The 19,320-nt window shown below is 52.1% G+C and overlaps 1 protein-coding gene across 3 annotated transcripts in view; it reads right to left on the minus strand.

Moving 5' to 3' along the window:
• GMPR (guanosine monophosphate reductase) overlaps positions 1-19,320 on the minus strand; it is a 48,414-nt gene that overhangs the window by 5,541 nt on the left and 23,553 nt on the right. For all 3 annotated transcript variants that reach the window (XM_030314802.1, XM_030314801.1, XM_030314803.1), the window contains 4 exons: positions 18,659-18,740; positions 15,018-15,124; positions 5,072-5,114; positions 2,701-2,860 (listed from right to left, as the gene is read on the minus strand). In XM_030314802.1, the coding sequence (XP_030170662.1) occupies positions 2,701-2,860; positions 5,072-5,114; positions 15,018-15,124; positions 18,659-18,740 (392 nt within the window). The remainder of the gene's footprint in view (positions 1-2,700; positions 2,861-5,071; positions 5,115-15,017; positions 15,125-18,658; positions 18,741-19,320) is intronic.

Raw genomic sequence — 19,320 nt, forward strand, 5'->3', positions numbered from 1 at the left:
CGTACGACCTGTATATACTGTTTTGGAGTAGGGTATTTGACAAATGACACGAGACATTCAACACTTCCTTATTAAAAAGGCCTCGGTGTTAGAAGGTTCTACCCAACTGAATGCTAACGTGAGTGTTCTGAGCACACGTAAGGTGGGCTAGGCTGAGCTACGACGTCCGATGGGCTAGGTGTATTAAATGGGTTTCAGTTTACGATATTTTTACCTTAAGATGGGTTTATCAGGACATAGCCCCGTAAGTCAAGGAAGATCCACAAAATGGACAACTCAAGCCCTGTTAGGCTGCATGGACATACAGTCCAGACTTGCTTCTGGAGGGGCATTACAAGAAGGAAATCTCCAATCTATGCAAAACTCTAGCCTTCATCTAAGGCTCGGGCAATCTGGAAATTCTGACAACCAAACGGTGGACTCTTCAACTAGAAAAGATAGCATCTCTCAATCAGAAATTCATTACCTAGGATTTCAAAACAGCATTAACTCTTGCTGCGCTGAAATCCACACATCCAAGGCTACCCTTACGTGCGATGAAATCTACCCGCTTAAACCACTGACTAGACCAAGCTGGCCTCAGGGCTGGTTCAGAGCACCAAGCTCACGGAGCCCGTCACTGGCCACTCCCAAGACGATTCACATCACCACGCTCCGTGACCAGGGACCAACATCTCTGCCCATGCGCCTGCAATGACTGCCATTTTACTTTTTACAAGAGATTTCCATGGCCTGCCTGGGGCTTGCTGGAAATCATCCAGACTCTCATCGTTGCTTCTCTGCTACCTGGTGATGGCACCTCATGCAAGTCACTTATTGCTGAAGCCCAAGTCTTCTCATCTGTAAAATGAAGGTACTTTGATCTGTCTCCCAGGGACAGCATGAGGACTAAATGGTTAATGGCTGGGAAGGAAGCAGCAAGGCATAAACAGCTCTACCTTAATTAAATACAACGTCAAAGGGGGACCATTCTTGTGAGAAGACTGTAAACTGCCAGGGAAGAAAAGAGAAAGAAAGAGGGAGGGAGGCAGAGAGACAGAGAGAGACGGAAAAAAACAGATGCAGCCCGCAGGGCCCAGGCTGCCTCCAGATTGAGGTTCTAATTCCTTCGGCACTTCCCTTTCTTGTCTAATCGGCTTCCAGAACAGTCTTGATATGCTGGAGTCTTCTATTTTCGTTTTGCCTAAACCCTGCTGAAATTACAGATGGGTTTTTCTTTCAGCTCCTCGGCTTCCGTGTGTGCTATAACCTGGTCTGCCCTTCCCTGTCTACTTTCCTTGGAACCCAAAACGGATGCAACAGCTAGAGGGCAATAAATGTACTCCAGGCGAAGCGTCTGGCTGTTGCCGAACCACAATGGCTCCGCTTAACGTACCAGCACCCAGCAGACACCGCACAGGCCCCTGGGTAGGGAGGGTGGTTGCTGGTAAAGCGTGAAGCTTCTGGGCCAGAGGTCCGGGGTGCCACCGAGGCAGGAATCCTCACCCTGCCCACCCTCACGAACCACGCCACCTCTCCCATCGGGCACCACGTGGAAGGGACAGCGTCCTCCTGTTCTAACCCAAGTTTCCAGGACGATGGTAGAAGCGTGGTCCCCTATTCCTGTTCCCCACCCTGCCTTCCCTAGGCTGCAACATCATCGTGATGGAGTTTCCTCTTCCAAAGGAGAAAAAGACTGGAGAGAATGGATCCCACAGAAGCGCGGAACTCTGGCGGAGTCCCCCACACCTCCCACCTGCCCGCCCATGAATCTCAGCGGGGTTCTGGGATCTTCCCTCCGGCTCGATCGCACTCTCCCACAACACCTCTGCATCCCAGAGCCTCGAGAGAAGCTTTCAAGTATGGGCTGAACGTAAGAAATGGAGGGTGTCCAGCAGCGAGGGCTTGAGTTTCCATGGATGCAAGACCTTCTGTCCTGTCCGCTTAGTGGGACTTGTCATCAGGCTAATGCCAACGAGAAGTAATAGCAGCTTCTATGGAACAGGGCCAGGCAATGATTATGTGCTGTCCTAAGGCTCTTAAAACACACATGCAGACACGTAAAATGGAGGCGACACAGAAAATAGCCAGGTTATCTCTTGGGATCGTGGATTTGTAAAACAAAAAGGCAGGAATCAGCGTGCCTTCTGCGGGGAGCGACACAATTAAATGGCTAAAAATGCTGCCTGTGTCAACCATCAGAGCGTGGAGGCTGTGAACGGTCCCACTGCAGGGGAAACACGGCACCCTTCCGGAAAGGCCTGACCTCCATGCAACGCCGTGCACCACACCTGTTTCACAAGCAACGGGAAACCCATTCTTCAGCCCAGTGCTTGCAGCCTGAACTCATTCCAGGCGAGAGACTGGCAGTTACAGGGCTGGCCGAGCAAAGGCCCAATCGGAAGGACAGGGCAAACACATTCCTGCCCATCCCCTGGGAATCTGGAGTGTCGCCTCCCAGACTGGTCGCCCCCTTGTCACATTTCCCGCCCTCCGTGCCAAGAGACTTCTGCTCTGCACGTCCTTTGGAGGGCCCCCAACACAGCAAATGCTGGCTGGATAAAAACTGGGACTGTTTAGAAAGAAGCAGGGTACGTTCTCTAGCTCCCTCCCACGGCCCATCGGTATCAACAGAACTCATATTCGAGACCTGCTTCCGTCCTGTTTCTGTAAATGTGAGGCCTCAGCCACAGAGGGCAGGGCGCTGGCACTTCCCCTTACCTGTATTCGGCGACCCCTCCTGCGTGTTTCTTCATCGCGGTTTCAGAGCTCATCCCGTAGAAGAGCTTGAGTTTCTGCCCGTTCTTCTCAATCACCTCTCCGGCACACTCAGTGTGGCCCGAAAACATCCCTCCCAGCATGACAAAATCGGCTCCGGCCCCTAAACTCCCAACAGTGAGGACAAGAAGAAGGGAGAAGAGCTCAGAGAAAACCGCTCAGAGAAAATCGGCTCTAGAAGGATCTACGTGCCGCTCCAACTCACCCTTCCTTTGCTCCTAGCGACAATCAAGTGGAGAGTTCAACCTCTCCCTTTTTTGGAGAAAGTTAAGAAGTGAAGATGGGCACTGGACACCCAGAGACAGAAATGCTGCCCACCACTGATGATCTGGGGCTAATGCACTAGAAAATCCTTGACGGTAACTATGGTCAACTTGACCACCTTCCAAGCAGAGGTCTGAGTCTGGTCATCAGAGCAGCCTTGAGAATGGGGCAGCATTTTCTCCAGCGTGTTGCCTAATCTCCTGCTCCACAGTCACTCCTCTGGTGTTCCCAACAGACATCTGGTCTACCTTGGGCCATCAGCACTCTCACACTCTGCCTGTGTCGATCACGAAAGACCTCAGAACAGACTGAAACTCCTACCCTGGAGACGGGGTATTAAGAAGAGAAACCTGGGGCTCCTGGGTGGCTCTGTCAGTTAAGTGTCTGACTTTGGCTTAGGTCATGATCTCGCGGTTTGTGGGTTCGAGCCCCGCGTCGGGCTCTGTGCTGACAGCTCAGAGCCTGGAACCTGCTTCGGATTCTGTGTCTCCCCGTCTCTCGGCCCCTCCCCTGCTCATGCTCTGTCTCTCCCTGTCTCTCAATAATAAATAAATGTTTAAAAAAAAATTAAAAGAAAAAAAAAAAGAAACCTAAATAGTACACACGTATGGCACCGAAGCTGCCTCTCCAGTGTTTATCACAGGGCACGGCACACGGTCGACCTAGAGTAACTAGTTGTCAAGAAAGGAAAAGGCGTATGCCGAAGAACTAGAAATCTCACCGTTCCCCATCCCGTTCCCGGATGGCTGTGCAGTATCTCCACTGACTATGAACTTCTGAGGCCTATGGAGGGTTTACATCCAGAACACGACGACATCAGGGTTCAGATGGATTCAGTAATTAGGATAAAGGGCAAGGAGGAGCAGCAAGTATAGGAACCCCTGAAAAGTGGTCCTGACCTCTTCCATCGGGTCATGGGCACATTTACGGGAGGACTGTGGGATCTGCATTAGGCAGGCCGGGGCCTTCTGTTCAGCGTCTCAGAGAACCAGGCCCTGCAGGGCTGGCCCCCTGGCCTGGCATCAGACAAGCCGCACACAACGGGCCCCTTCTACCTGGTGGCAAGACTTACAGGTCCTTCACTCCGGGGTCCCTAACCTGAATGCTGGACCCTTGGCCCCTCCTGCCGTGACCTTAAGGGGGCAGAGGAAAACTAGCATCCAGCCAGGCCTCCCACTGACCACCAGAGGGGATCCCCCAAACCAGGAACTGTTATCTACCGGGCATCTTCTTAACGACCAGTCACTTACCGACCAGGAGTGCCAGCTCCTACTTTGTGTGGGGAGCCCAAGCCGGAGCACCCAGGCAGCAAGTACACTGAGTGCAAAAATCAGTAACAAAAACGTCTTTGGCTAACGGGGGTGAGCCCAGTAGTGTAGGGGGGCTCCTGACTCTCCCTGCTCTGCAGCGGTCTGTGGGACCCCAACCTCGTCACTCACTTCTCAGGGCCTCGGCCTCAACTATCAAGTAGGCACCCTGGATTACACAGAGATGCCCCCTAGGTTCCCTTCCATAACCAACACGCTTGATGAACCAGCTCCGACTGACGGACGCAGTTGGCCACGGGTAAGTGGCGAACGGAGGGCACAGCACGGGGAGGCGCTGCCTGCCTATTGCTTTCCCAAGGAAAAGCCAGGTGGCCCCGGCTGCCCCCTGCTGGGAAACAGGGGCCTCGGCCTGTGGGGACAAAGTGCTGGGGTGGGGGCGAGGGGGGCTCTGGTCCCTCCCAAAAGATTCCCCCTACTTCAGTCCTGGAGACCCTCCCTGAGGTCACTCTGGGCCCGATACTGGCTTCTTCCCCGGCACCCTGAGCCTTCTACACCTGGCTTGTAAGGATGTCACCCGCGTCTATACCCCAGGATGCCGGCTGGGTCTGCTCAGCCACCAACCAGAACCAAGCCCACACGGGGATTGTGGCCAATCGGGGCCGAAATCCAGGGATAGGAAACTCAGCACAGGCTCAGAATTTCCCCAACACGCCCCGCCTCTTCATTCAGATTCCCATCAAAGCTCTGGGGGAGCTCCCTGCCCTCCCTCCCTGTCCCCTTACCAAAGGCTTTGGCGACATCTCCTGGACAAGTGCAGCCTCCGTCCTTCGAAGAGGAAAAAGCAAGGAGAGGGCGTCAGCGGGGTGCTCAGCCAGGATGTCCCCTCCCCTGGGGTGACTCGGTCATCCAGAAGTGATATCCGGGCGCACCCCCCAGCCAAGGGCAAGCCCCCAGCCAAAAACAGCGACCCTCAGAGCCCGACCCAGCACTCCCGGGTTACCGTGTTCTGACTCAGTTTGCTCCCGTTTGCACCTTCTGTTTGCACCTTCCGTCGCCCCCCTCAAAACCCTGCCGTGTTCCCCCTCGGGGTCTGCCTTGCCCTGGAAGCCCGGGGCAGGAGCCGCTCTGAGACCTCGCCCCCCCGCCAGCCCCTCACACAACACGCCGGGCCTGGGCCTTCCGAATTCATTGCTCATCCAAGCAGTCACCTTTCCCTCCTGCCTGGCGGGAGGTGAGGTTTATTTAGGACAAGAGCGGGATTATTTGAAGAGCCAGGGAAAGGACACTGAGTTAGCTCCTGCGTGATTCCAGCCGCTCCACGCACCTCCCGCTCATCTTCACGAAACGTGCCCAGTTAACTTACAATCAAACATGCACCCTGGCTCCCCCACGCCACCCACGGAGGGCACACGCCTGGGGCTAATGCCTGCGGGACGGTCACCTAGGGCCGCCCGGCAGGTCCAGCCACGGGGGTTATGTTTACACACCAGCAACGCGGTGCGCGGCTTCCAGGACGCAGAGCCCAAGGCGCGTCCCTACAGACACAGTCCCTCTTCGATGCAGGAGTCCAAGGAGGACGGCGAGGGTGGCCGGGAGCTGCAGCCAGACCCCACAGACAGAGAGGCAAAGAAGCAAAGGCCCGGGGGCAGCAGGGGCAGGCCGTGCCGAGGGCTGGCGTGACAGCCGAGCCCTGAGGTCAGAGCCGGGAGGCGGGACCCGCCCGCAAAGGCGTCACGCCAGCCTTGGGAAGGACACAGAAAACACAGGCTGCCCGGGGCCACCTTAGGTCACAACTGGCGGGAAGATGTGTGCGCCCCCGGAGTTGGGGGGCATCTAGTGAACGGAGATGAACCACTTCATGAACAGCGCCTCCGACGGAGAGCATGGTGTCTCTGTGACTCAATTCCCACCCCCTTTTTTTTTTAATGTTTTATTATTCTTATTTTTTTTTTGACACACACACACACACACACACACACACACAGTGTGAGCAGAGGAGGGGCAGGGAGAGAGGGAGACACAGAATCCGAAGCAGGCTCCAGGCTCTGAGCTGTCAGCACAGAGCCCGACGTGGGGCTCAAACTCACAAACCGCGAGATCATGACCTGAGCAGAAGTCGGACGCTTAACTGCCTGAGCCACCCAGGCGCCCCCCGAATTCCCCCCTTTTTTAAGCCCGCTTTTTAGGCCCGTCCCTCTAGGAACTAGAACTCCATTTCTGCTTCATTACTTCTTTGCAGTTGGATCAAAAGGTAGGTGTGGAAAGCTTGTCTTGTTTCTTTACGAATCTTTACCGAGTACAAATGCTTCCTCAGTCAAGTCCGTTACAGGCACACCTCGGAAACATTGCTGCTTTGAGTTCCAGACCGCTGCAGTAAAGCGAATACTCCAACAAAGCAAGTCCGGTGAATTTTCTGGTTTCTCAGCGCGTAGAACAGCTACACGTACGCTGCCCTGTAGTCTACCAACTGTGCAACAGCCTTACATTCTCCGAAAAAGGTGCACACCTTCATTAAAATGTACTTTATTGCTAAAAAACGCTAACCATCCCCTGAGCTTTCTCGGCAAGCCGGGACCGCTGATCACAGATCAGACACAAATATAATAATGAAAAAGTTTGACATTCGGGGAGAATGAACCAAAAGGCGGCACAGAGACGCGAAGCAGGCAGATGCCATTGGAAAAATGGTGCCAACATACTCGCCCAATGGCGGGTTGCCATAAACCTTCAATTTGTAAAACAAAAACAAAACAAATAAACAAACATGGTATCTAAGAAGAGCACCGAAGCTTAGTGCAATAAACAAGGTATGCCTGTATTCACGAGCAGCTTCTCTGATCCCAGAGGGCCACAGGGTGCTGAGGAACGAACGGTCATTTCAGAAGTAGTGTCTCTGTGGAAGTGACGTGGCCAAGCCGTCCGTGCGAAGACAGTGACAGGACTTGGGATTGTACCTCGTGTCGGTGCTTCCAAACTTCAGCGTGTCTACTTTCTCTATCAAAGGTACAAGCCCCCTGTATGCCCTTCGCTCGTCCTGCCGATTTTTAAGTGCTTTATCTCGTTATCAAAACCAGTTTCACATGACAGGGTTTCAAACTTATGACCTCAGAAGAGTAAACAAATTCATGTTCCCATGAAGCTGGACGTTATCTGACTTACAGCACCACACACACACACACACACACACACACTCCCCAAGTCTTGTACTCACTTGCTTGTGAGTCGCCACGGACTGCCAGGGTGTCTCGAGTGGGGCCCCCACACTTCTGCATTTTTGTGGTTAGTGATGAGGCCCTGGGCTACTGGGACCCTCGAAAAGGAGCCCTTCTCTTCCCAGGATGGGCCAAGACAAGATGCCCACAGTTGAGAGGACTTCGTGATGGGGCGCCTGGGGGGGCTCAGTCGGTGAAGCGTCCAACTTCGGCTCAGGTCACGATCTCACGGTCCGTGAGTTCCAGCCCTGCATCGGGCTCTGTGCTGATGGCTCAGAGCCTGGGGCCTGCTTCGGATTCTGTGTCTCCCTCTCTCTCTGCCCCTCCCCCGCTTGTGCATTTCCTCTCTTTCTCTCTCCCTCTCCAAAATAAATAAACATTAAAAAAAAATTCTTTAGAAAAAAAGAGGGCTCCATGACGTGTCACGGAGGGGAAATCACACTTACGGCATCTTCTGTTCGGCGCGTTTGTAAAGAGACAACGCAGCCCAAACAAGCCAGACTGTGCATTTAACCCAGTGCAATCCAACGTCACATAATGCTTTAGGGCAAAGGAGGCTGCTCCCTGCTATCATTTCCAGGTAACTTGCAAAAGTTGTTCAAAGCACCCTTTCGTGTACCCGGGAGGTAGGGCAGCCGGGGCAACTCTCTACAATCTAAAACACGCATTCGCTTTCACTTATAAACGTTCACAGCTGCTGGGAGGTTATCAGAAACAAGGTGCCAATATTCGAAGAGCCTCTTGTTTTTGTTGTTCCAGAGTGTTAACATTACATTTTAGTAGAAAAAGCATCACATGACATGAGCGGTAGGAACTTGATCTGTGAAGCGTCAGCCTACCTTTTCTTCTTAAAAATACCTGCTCTTCCCTGGGGGCGCCTGGGTGGCTCGGTCGGATGAGGGTCCGACTTCGGCTCAGGTCGTGATCTCGCGGTCTGTGAGTTCGAGCCCCGCGTCGGGCTCTGTGCTGACAGCTCAGAGCCTGGAGCCTGCTTCCGATTCTGTGTCTCCCGCTCTCTCTGCCCCTCTCCCACTCGCGCTGTCTCTCAAAAACAAATTAACACTAAAAAAAATTAAAATAAAAAAAACCCCTGCTCTTCTCTCAAGTGGAGGCTGGTAAAGCAAGTAAGGAAGACACAGAGGGAATGCAAATCAAGCACCTACTATGGGCCGGGGGGTGCTACAAACTTCATTTTTCTATTCGAACACCACAAGAACATAAAGTTGATACTTTGTGTGTGGAGGGAAGCATGAGGGGGGCTCAGGAAGGTTGGGTGACTTGCCCCAGGTCACACAGCTATACCAATGGAAGAACAAGGTTAGAGCCCCGGTTGAGTACACTCTAAAAACGTCTAGAATCACCCTTATCAGGACAGGAGCAGTGGTGGTTCTCTTAAGAGGACAGCACTTCTAGTAATCTTCATGTTATCTGTATTTTCTCACTTTTTCTAGGCTAAACCTGTTTGGAGGGGGGGAGGAATTTTTCAGGCGTCAAAAAAATTCAATTACCTGAAATTTCTTTGTTTAGGTCTTTGTCTTTTTAATTTTTAAATGTTTATTTATTTATTTTGAAAGAGAGAGAGAGCAGGGAGAGGAGGGCAGAGAGAGAGAGAGAGGGAGACAGAATCCCAAGCAGGCTCCGCTCCATCAGTGCAGAGTCTGATGCGGGGCTCAAACTCACAAACCAGATCACGACCTGACCCAAAATCAAGAGTCGGATGCTTAACCGACTGAGCCACCCAGGTGCCCCACTCTGTTTAGGTCTTTCTAAAGAATGGTCTAACTGCTCCTAAAGTGCTATATTAAACCATTAAAAGTATTGGAGATTTGCTGAACCATTTTTTCATCCCCGCAGAGGGTCCGTGGGCGAATGTGAGCACTAGTGATCGAGTACAGAGAAGGAGAGGGTTGGGGACTACTCTGAACCATCTGGATCCTTACTGTTACCGGCCTTTCCTGATGCAGGGCCTCCTGAGTCTTGATAAGCATGCTCTCTCGGTCTTCATAAAATGTGCTCATTAAAACGCTGGAGCTTTGGGGCGCCTGGGTGGCTCAGTCGGTTAAGCGTCCGACTTCAGCTCAGGTCACGATCTCACGGTCCGTGGGTTCGAGCCCCGTGTCGGGCTCTGGGCTGATGGCTCAGAGCCTGGAGCCTGCTTCTGATTCTGTGTCTCCCTCTCTCTCTGCCCCTCCCCCGTTCATGCTCTGTCTCTCTCTGTCTCAAAAATAAATAAAACGTTAAAAAAAAAAATTAAAAACAAACAAACAAAAAAAAAAACGCTGGAGCTTTTGGGAGCCCCTGGCTGGCTCAGCTGGTTAAGCGTCCAACTCTTGATTTTGGCTCAGGTCATGATCTCACGGTTTGTGCGTTCGAGCCCCACACCGGGCTCTCTGCTCAGCACAGAGCCTGCTTTAGATCCTCTGTCTCCCTCTCTCTCTGCTTTGCCACCCCGCTCATACTCTCTCTCAAAAATAAACATTAAAAAAAAAAAGAAAAAGAAAAAGAAAATGCTGGAGCTTGAGTTAGAAGAAACAACCGTGATCCCAGTCAACTTAATCCCAGGACTTCTTTCTAGGTCCTGTGAAGCACCAGTCCAGGTTTGCTGGGTTATCGGGGGGAAAGCGAACTCAGTGGTTGTTCGAAGCTCCCCTTCTAACCTTAGTGCTCTGGGGACTGTCCTCTCCCCACTGGAAGGCATGCGTGGGGGCTGTGTGGGGAAGGACTAGCTGGAAGAACAGAGGAAGGTGATGTCTCCCCGCGCACTGGGATGGAAAACCGACGGGGTCCTGTCCCCACCCTGCATCGTCTGTGACTTCAGCAAGTCTTTCTTTTCCACTCTCCTTGAGCCTCCTTCATTTTCCAAGCTGAGTGGGGCAGGGGGCGGGGGATAGTCAAGGGAAGACTGGATGGAGTACTGGAGATAACAGACCTCTGTTGAGTGCTGGCTCTGCCATTGCCGGCAGTGATGTTGAACAAGTCACTTAAGATCCCGAGGCTTTAGTTCCTCCCCTGGTTCTGATGGCTAACTTTATGTATCAGCTAGACTGGGCCACGGAGTGCCTAGAAAAGTCTGGGTGTTTCTGGAAGAGTTGTTTTGTGTGCGTTTATTTTCGAAAGAGAGAGCATCCAAGAGTGTGTGGGGTGGGGGTGGGCGAGAGAGGGGGACAGAGGATTGGAAGCAGGCTCTGTGCTGACAGCAGACAGCCCAATGTGGGGCTCGAACTCACAAACTGTGAAATCATGACCTGAGCCAAAGACAGACACTTAACTGATGGAACCACCCAGGGGCCCTAGGAGGGTTTTTTTTGTTTTTTTTTTTTTAATGAGATTAACATTTCAATTGGTAGATGGAGAAAAGGAAGTGGGTGGGCCCCATCTCATCAGTTGAAGATTTGAATGGAACAAAAGGGCCGACCCTCCTCAAGTGGATTTTTCCTGAGTGACTGCCTCTGAACTGGGACAGGGGCTTTTTCCTACCTTTTAACTCCCAACTGAAATGAAACCGTCAGCTCTTCCTGGTTCTCAGGCCTTCAGACTCCCACTCAGACTATCACTAGACCATCAGCTTTCCTAGATGCCTGGCTTAGCAACTCACCCTGTAGATCTTGGGGCTTCTCACTCCCCCCTAATCACATGAACCAGTTCCTTATAATGAATACTCCCTTCCCCTCCTCTCTTGCCACACACACACACACACACACACGCACACACGCACACCCTATTGGTTCTGGTTCTCTAGAGAACTCTGACTAATACACCTGTCAAGTGACAATAACAGCTAGTTCTCCAGGCTGTTCCAAAGATTAGAAATTATAAGTGATTTGTGCCAGGAAGGTAATAGATGCTCAATAAATAATAGCCATTCCTTCCTCTAGGTCTGTTTCCACCATTAAAATCCTCTTTTGTGCGATGTCCCTAGCTGATGGTGGCAAGACAAAACTCAGTCACACTTTAATCTTCACCTACGCAGGGGGTGTCCTGAATTTATGCTCTCTGCCTCTTAGAACCCCATGTGGGCCATAATAAATAGAAACCTAATTCAAGTCCAGCCTCTTGAGTGTAAGCGCCTGCTAAGAGCCCCATGCTGTGGCTTCCTTTTCTGAATTTCAACAGCATGGATGTGCAAATTCAGCAACTAAAGTGTAAAATGAGACAGCTGGAAGGAAACCGGACAGAGTAGCAGATCCAAAATATCTGATGGGTTTCCAGGGGGTTTAGGGATGGCTGGCAAGCGAGAGAAACCTACTTGTGAAACCCTATCAAAGGGACAGTGGAAGAAATGGCTGCCGAACCCCAAGACACTCAGCTAGCCAGGAGGAATGAGCTCAGGTCAAGGGTACCGATCCCACGTGAGTCTGTGAACTTCACCTGGTTTTCTGGCCACAAACGGAACTTCTGACCCCATCTGAGAAATCTCCCACCGTTACTGAGAGCCTCGAAGCACCAGGACCACAAGCCTGGGCTGTCACTATCACTAACTGACAAAAGTCAGAGAAGCTGTTCCCTGGGGACCGGCCGATAAAACCTGACCCAAGCAGGGTAGCTGAGCCTCCACTACAGAAACCAGTGGTTCTCAAAGTTGAGAGCGCATCACAGTTTCCTGGAGGGCTTCTTAAAACGGACACCTGGGCCTCACCTTCAGAGCTGCCGATGCTGTAGGTCTGAGCCAGGTCCGAGAATTTCTAACAAGTTCTCAGTTGATACTGATGCTGCTTGTCTGGGCACTACACTGAGAAAACCGCTAAGGTGAACTGTCAATGAGGTGGTGCTGTATAAAGAGATCCCAAACTGATTTTCAGTGGCTGGTGTGCAAACAGAGCAAAAATGAGCCATCAACTAAGCAGGTGTGAAGTTTCCAGAAGGACACAAGTATGGGGAACTCAGAACACGTTCATAGCGGAACCATTCATTGGACATTCACTGACCTTGGAAATGGTGGCCATTCAAGAAATATATATGATACGGGGTCCATAAAAGTTTATTTATCTCTGAGAGAGAGAGAAAGAGACAGAGTCAGAGTGCGAGTGGGGGAGGGCAGAGAGAGAGGGAGACACAGAATCTGAAGCAGGCTCCAGGCTCTGAGCTGTCAGCACAGAGCCTGATGTGGGGCTCGAACTCATGACCCGTGAGATCATGACCTGAGCCGAAGTTGGATGCTCAACTAACTGGACCACCCAGGTGCCCCCGGGGTCCGTATTTTGATGAAGACTCTTAACGGTGAAAATTATCATGTAACAGAGATTCATGACTAAATTACACATGGTGCTTTTGTGGCCAACTTCTGAAGAGTCAAATTTGCTAAGATGGGGTCCAGGGATATCTTTTTAAGAAAGCTGCTGCGGTGACTCTCACGTAGCCAGCCCAAAACAAGGCCAAAGTGGGGACCTAAGGACCACTGCCCTACGTCATACTGGAGACTGACGCAGTTTGAGGATCTCAGGGAGCTGGATCACCGCATTCAGCAAAGGGCTTTACGTCACAGTGAACGGGCGTTCATCTGGGCCCCGGGACAAGCGCTCAGGGAACGGGTAATGAATGGAGGTCCTTACAACTGTCAGCAACCAATAAACCTGTCATTTGTTCCACATAGTAGATGTTCCATAAAAACTTGCTGATTGGATGGACGGATGGACAAAAAACTCGCACGAAGAATTAGGAGGAGGACACTGCACTGGACTGCAAGGTAAGGACAGGACCCCAGCTCCGGGGAAGCAACGGCGACAGCAACCCAATCGCCACGGTGAGGCTCGACACGAGGGAGTATGCACGTAGGGGTTTTTAAAGAGTGTTATTATGTCCCCAAAGCAAGTCCAGAAATCAAACATCAACATGCCGAAGTGCTGAGCTGAAATCAACACGACATCATTCTGCAGGGATATGTAATTTGTTTGATGCATTTGTGTGTTGTTTTTAAATCACCTATCAATTATTTAACGTGGGAGCCCAGCTGAGCAACCAAACAGTGAAAAGAGTCAACAGTGTTACGGGACCACTAAAATCATGCCACTAATTCAGAATTTGTAAAGAAAATTACACATATGTGATTTTTATGAACGTAAATGCAAAATAAACATGTTACGTATATAAAACATGCACGTAAGTGGAATATGTACCTAACTGTATATAATGTAATGAATGTATACTAAGGGAACGTGTATTTTTATATTTACATTATATATTCTTGATTATATATTTAATTATATGGTAATTACATATTACGTATATTTTTATGTAAGTATGTAATATATTTTATACGTTTATATTTATTTTATACGTACGTACAAATTTATACGTGTGTGTGTATATACACGTATTTATAAAAACATCCACATAAGTGGAAACTGTGGTTGTCTTTCAGATTATATCCCACATGTTGTCCTGTTCCGAGCATCTTTTTTTTTTTTTTTAATTTTTTTTAATGTCTATTTATTTTTGAGGGCCAGAGTGGGGAAGGGGCAGAGAGAAAGGGAGAGACAGAATCTGGAGCAGCCTCCAGGCTCTGAGCAAGTGTCAGCACAGAGCCCGACTCGGGGCTCGAACTCACAAACTGCGAGATCATGACCCGAGCCCATGTCGGACGCTTAACCGACTGAGCCACCCAGGCGCCCCTCGAGCATCTTATCTGGAAGGGAAGAGCAGGGGACCGTCTCTGTGACTGTCTGCATGGCAGTCACCACAGCAGTAAAGGTAGTGTAGAACCACGGCTGAGGTAAGGACAGATTTTAACTCGGCATTCATTCACTCACTCCATCCTTGATGTTTAGAGGCTGAGCACCACGCCGCAGTCCTTCCGGGAGCTTCCTGGAAGAGCTGCTAGATCACGCTCCCTGCCTCCCCTCACCCCTTCCCGTCTTTTCTGAGCCCACGGAAATGTAACTTCTGCCCCCACCAAGCCACTGCATCGGCCCTCACTCCGGTGACCTGTCACTGGCAGCATTTCACAGCACTGCAGGTGGGACTAGCTAACATGAAGTCGTCCTGGAGGAGGGTGCGTCCCTAATCCGACACGACTGGAGTCCTCCCACAAAGGGGAAACGTGGACGCACGCACGCACACGGGGCACACGCCACAGGAACACGAGGCTATGGTGCCACCAGCCGAGAAACCACTAGAAGCTCCAGAGGCCGGGAACAGAGGTTCCCCCATGGCCCTCGTGACCCTGCGGATACCCCGATCTCAGACCTCTGGCCTCCCCAACGGGGAGACGGGGAGTTTTTCTCTCGTTTGGTCCACCCAGGTTGGGGTGCTTTGTAGCCAACTAATTTGCGGCCCCCTCGTTCTCTCAAAGCTCCCCGCGTAGCCCCCATCCTGCTGCCTACGGCCTTGAGGTGTTAGTGACTAATGTGCCTGGGGAGCAGGGCCTGGGTCTCCGCCAGATGTCACCGCTGTGACCAAGGTGCCCGGCTCACTGCCAAGCCCACGGGATGCCAAGTGGATGAAGGGCCAAGGAGCAGGGGCCTCCCCAAAGCCCCGAGGTGTTCCCACATCCACCCCCCCTGCCCCGCCGGGCACTTACGGAGATGATGTGCCCCTTCAGGCCGTGGGCGGAGTCCGCACACTCGATCACGGCACTCAGTTGGGGGTAGCCCACCCCGGTCTTGGTGCGGGTGGTACACACAGAGCCTGGATGGTGGGAGAAGCGGGGCCCAAAGAGAGACAGTTAAGAACGAGCCTCCAACACCGGCAGTGCCGGCAGGGAGGGGGTAGGGGTGAACTTTCTTTCCGTGGAGGCGGGGCGGGTGGTTAGAACCACACCATCTGGCCTCGTCCCTTCCGGTCCTCACCGCCGTCAACTGCGGCTGCCCGGGAAGCCCTCTCCCCACACCCTGTCGCTGTCACTCACCTGTGCCATCAGCCCCCACCGCATGGCCACAGACCGTCCCTGTGTACGCTCCGTCCCTTCCCACGTCCCTCACTTCCCCTCACAGCCACAGTATACTTCCAGGGACCCCTCGGTCTCCTCCCATGGCCTCTCTACCTGCACTGTTGGTCAATCTCTAACTTCTCCGAGCCTCACAGCCTCGCCTACGAAATCGGCAGCCTGAGGTTGCAATGGGGATGCCACGGGGCCCGCGGGGCTAGCAGGCAGCCCTGGAGAAGAGGGAGCCGCACCCACCCCATTCCTGCACCCTCTCCCACCCAGGTCTGTCGACCGGCCCCGGCCTCTTGGGCTTCGCGATGGCCCACCCTCTCCAGAGCCCCCGTCCAGCCTGGGCTGTGGGGTCTGCTTCCGTGTCAGGAAGCCTCCTGAAGCCCTCTGCCCCCTTTGACCTCTGCCCTCTGCCTTTCCCACCGTCAACCCCAGTCCTGGCTGACGGGTCAGCCGGGTATTATCCAGCTATGTCCAGGCCGAGTCATGCCAAGAGCACCACCATCTCAAGCACACGTACCCCTGCTCAAGTCCCGTCCCTCCCTCCCAACAACTTAGCACCCCCTACACCCCAAGATCAGCCGGACTGAACTCCCGAATGTCCACCTGCCGCCCTCCCCTGCCACCTCTCCGTCCCTCCTGCTCCCCACACGCCGGCCACGCCGGCCTTCCAGCTCCTCCGGCAGAATGAGTTTCTCCCCGCCTCGGGGATCCTCTGTACGCGATGTTCTCTCTGTCCAGCACTCCCTGTGAACCAAGCCCCCGGTCCTGCCAGCCCTTCTCATCTTTCAGGCTTCATCTGAAATGTCACCACCTCAGGGGAGTTGTTGTTCTGACACAGCACTCGCTTCAAAAGAAGCATTTAAATAATTATTTGTGTAAGAATGCAGGGGATCCGTTTTCTCTGCTGGATGGTAAGCTCCAGGGATATTCATTGTTGTAGATCCAGCGCTGAGAACAGAGCCTTGTACATAGCAAGGGGGCTATAAATAGTCGCCGAAAGAATGCGTGAACTTCAGATAGATGAGTCACCCGCATGCTTCACAGCTCAGTGGACGGGGCTTGAACTCCGCTGCCATCACGCTTGGGGACAAGGTGCCTAGAACGCCTTCCTCCTGTCTTGACTCTCCACCACCAACAGTGCCTTCATGCACCGCCCCCCCCCCCCCAAATCTCTCCCGGCATCCTCAAGGACAGGATCAGACAGAGAACTGTGTTTATACTTCCAGGACTGGATTCAGCAAGAAAACCAGAGGCGCGGGGGGGATCCCCCTTTCCTCCTGCACCCATCCAGCCGCAGGGCAGAATACATCTCTTGACGTCTCTCCTTACGACAGGTGCTGCCGCAATCCCGAAGCCAGTGAGCTCTTCTCCCCACCAGGCACACGCTGCCCCAGCTACCAGTCCTGCATTGTGCAAGGCAGAATTCATTTCATAATTTCTGCTTCATAACTGGCTTCTCGCCTTCTCTCCCACTCCACTGCTAGATCCTTGCGGGAAGGCAGGGACGTGCTGCAGGGGCCCAGAGCTCTGCCCATGTGAGAGACCTACAGAGGGTAGGCCGATCACCTTTCTTGGAAATGGCCATCAAACAAGGCATGGGAATGGTCTTGATTAATGCTCAGGTCAAAAGGAGAAGCTGGATACATGTTTCTCCTCCCAGGTACAGGGCCAGGGTGCTCATCGTTAATGCTGTCATTCACTTAGAGAAAACCCAGTGTTTTTACGCTAAAGAATTCACGAAATTGAACAATCATCTGCAACGAATTTAAAGAAGCCATTCTGGAAAAGCTCCCTACTCTGTTCAGAGAGTCCTTTCTGCTTTTATAGACAGCCCTGCCAGGGCTGGGAGGGCGGGGAGGGCGGCCCACACAGGGATAACGGAAAGACAATAAATCTTCTGGGGAAACAGCATGTATACACAGAGGATGTGCATGAAGGAAACAAGTGCAGCTGAACACTCAAGATTACATCAAAAAAGGCTCTTTGAGAGCCGAGTGGACTTCTCACACACCTTCATATCCTGGACAGCACCTGCCCAGCACAATGGCGGCTAGCACACATCCGGGAATACGTATTTCTGATTAAGCAGGTGACTGGTGAGTGCCCTGGGCTACTGGGAACCAATTCTATTAGTAGCCCAGTCTATGACATCCTAAGCGGGGAGCTCCTTATAAGTAAGAACTGGGTCTTATCCTCTCTTTGACTTTTCAATGACCAACACTCAGTAAAGACCAAAGGTGCTTTCCTCTTGCTCAGAAGACATTATCAATTGGCTTGTGTGGCACCATCAAAAGCCCAATGTTGACCATTTCCCTGTACGTTAAACACTCAAGTACTTTGATGAGCCTACAAGACTCGTCATACACATCCCGTTCCCGCAAGGCTGTAACTGTGCCAAGTCACAACCCAACGATGTCTTCTGTGAGTTCCCACACTCTTCTCGCATTGCTTTATGGTTTGTTTCCTTTTTGGGTAGTGTTTGTTTGAATGGGTGATATTTAAAAAAAAAATCTTTGCTATTTTTTATTCCCAGCTGAAAATGTATATGTTCTTTCCTTCTCTCCAATGTTAGTGTTTGTTTAGGAATGGATGTGCAAGGAAGAATATGAAAACATGAAAGTTCGTGTTCACGCATAGCCAACGGGGAAGGTGAACACCAACTGGCCCCAAGAGAAAATGGCGCCACCCAATAGAAGGACAGAAAGGCTCTGCCTTGTTCCTCCACTCAAGATGCCAATGGGTGGTTCTAGGAGAAAATGCCTAAGAGAATATGGGCAAAATCCAAAATGCATTATGTATCAGGTGAGGAGCCGGGAGTAGTAACTGACCGCGCCATGGGTCAAGTTCAAATGCGGCCTCAGAGCTGCATGCCTACTGTGTGCAATGTCTGGGGTCCCTCAGACCTTCATATAAACTGGAGGCGTTCGTGTCCATTAACCGTCCCCACGATTCTTCGCCCCCTCACCTTCCTCCTCAAGGAATATAGGACCATTAACGAAATCTGCATCCTCTTCTTCTGCGTTAACGCTCTGAAACCAGGACCTCGCGTTCAACCCACATCCCGGCTCCTTCGGGACGTTCCCCGGTGGCAGCCCAGTGACATTTCCTACAAGACCTTCTGGAAGCTCAACTTCCAAAAGTGGTGGGATACTTCCAGAAGCAATGTGCTTCACCCTTGTGGCGGGGTCACCCACGGGCTCCCTTCTGGCCATCTCCAGCGTCCCCAAGCCCCCCATCCCAGTGCCCTGCACACAACCTCTGCTGGCCTTCCCAGCAGGCCTTACCTGGTCCGACGCCCACTTTGATTATGTCTGCTCCAGAAAGAATAAGCTCTTCCACCATCTCCCCTGTCACCACGTTCCCGGCCTGAGACAGAAAAGCACACAGCCCGCAGTCAGAAGCTACTCCTGGCGATACAAAGATGCGCGAATGAAGAAGCCCGTACCTGGACACACAGTGGCGCATGCCCCGAAGCCACAACGCCGCCTGGGGCCCAAAAGAGGGGGGGAGGGGAAACAACGGACTCAATTCCTGATTCTGGATGAAATCTCAAGTCGGCGGGAAGGGATGTTTCCCTGGTTCCCTTCTCTGATGACTAGGAACACAGACTCTCAACACCTCATACCACATTTGGGTTTGCTAACAGCAGGAGAAGGTACGCAAGCTGTCACGTTAGAACCACAGAAGACCCGAGATGATCCAGGTCAGAGCTTCTGAACGTGCCCAGGGTGGACAAAACAAAATCTCACGGAGAACCCAAATGCATAAAATAAGCAAGGAAAGGCTCTTTCAGATGATCATAATATTTGCTGTTGGGAATAACATGTTTTGGAGACTATAAAAACCCCTGAAGGACCTTTAAGGAACTCTAGGGGCTCAGGCTTAGGAAACCCCGCGATCGTCTCACCGGCTCACGGATGGGAAAACGCCTGGGGGTCCGCCCCAA

The sequence above is a fragment of the Lynx canadensis genome, chromosome B2, assembly GCF_007474595.2.
Source record: "Lynx canadensis isolate LIC74 chromosome B2, mLynCan4.pri.v2, whole genome shotgun sequence".
Lineage (NCBI taxonomy): Eukaryota > Metazoa > Chordata > Mammalia > Carnivora > Felidae > Lynx > Lynx canadensis.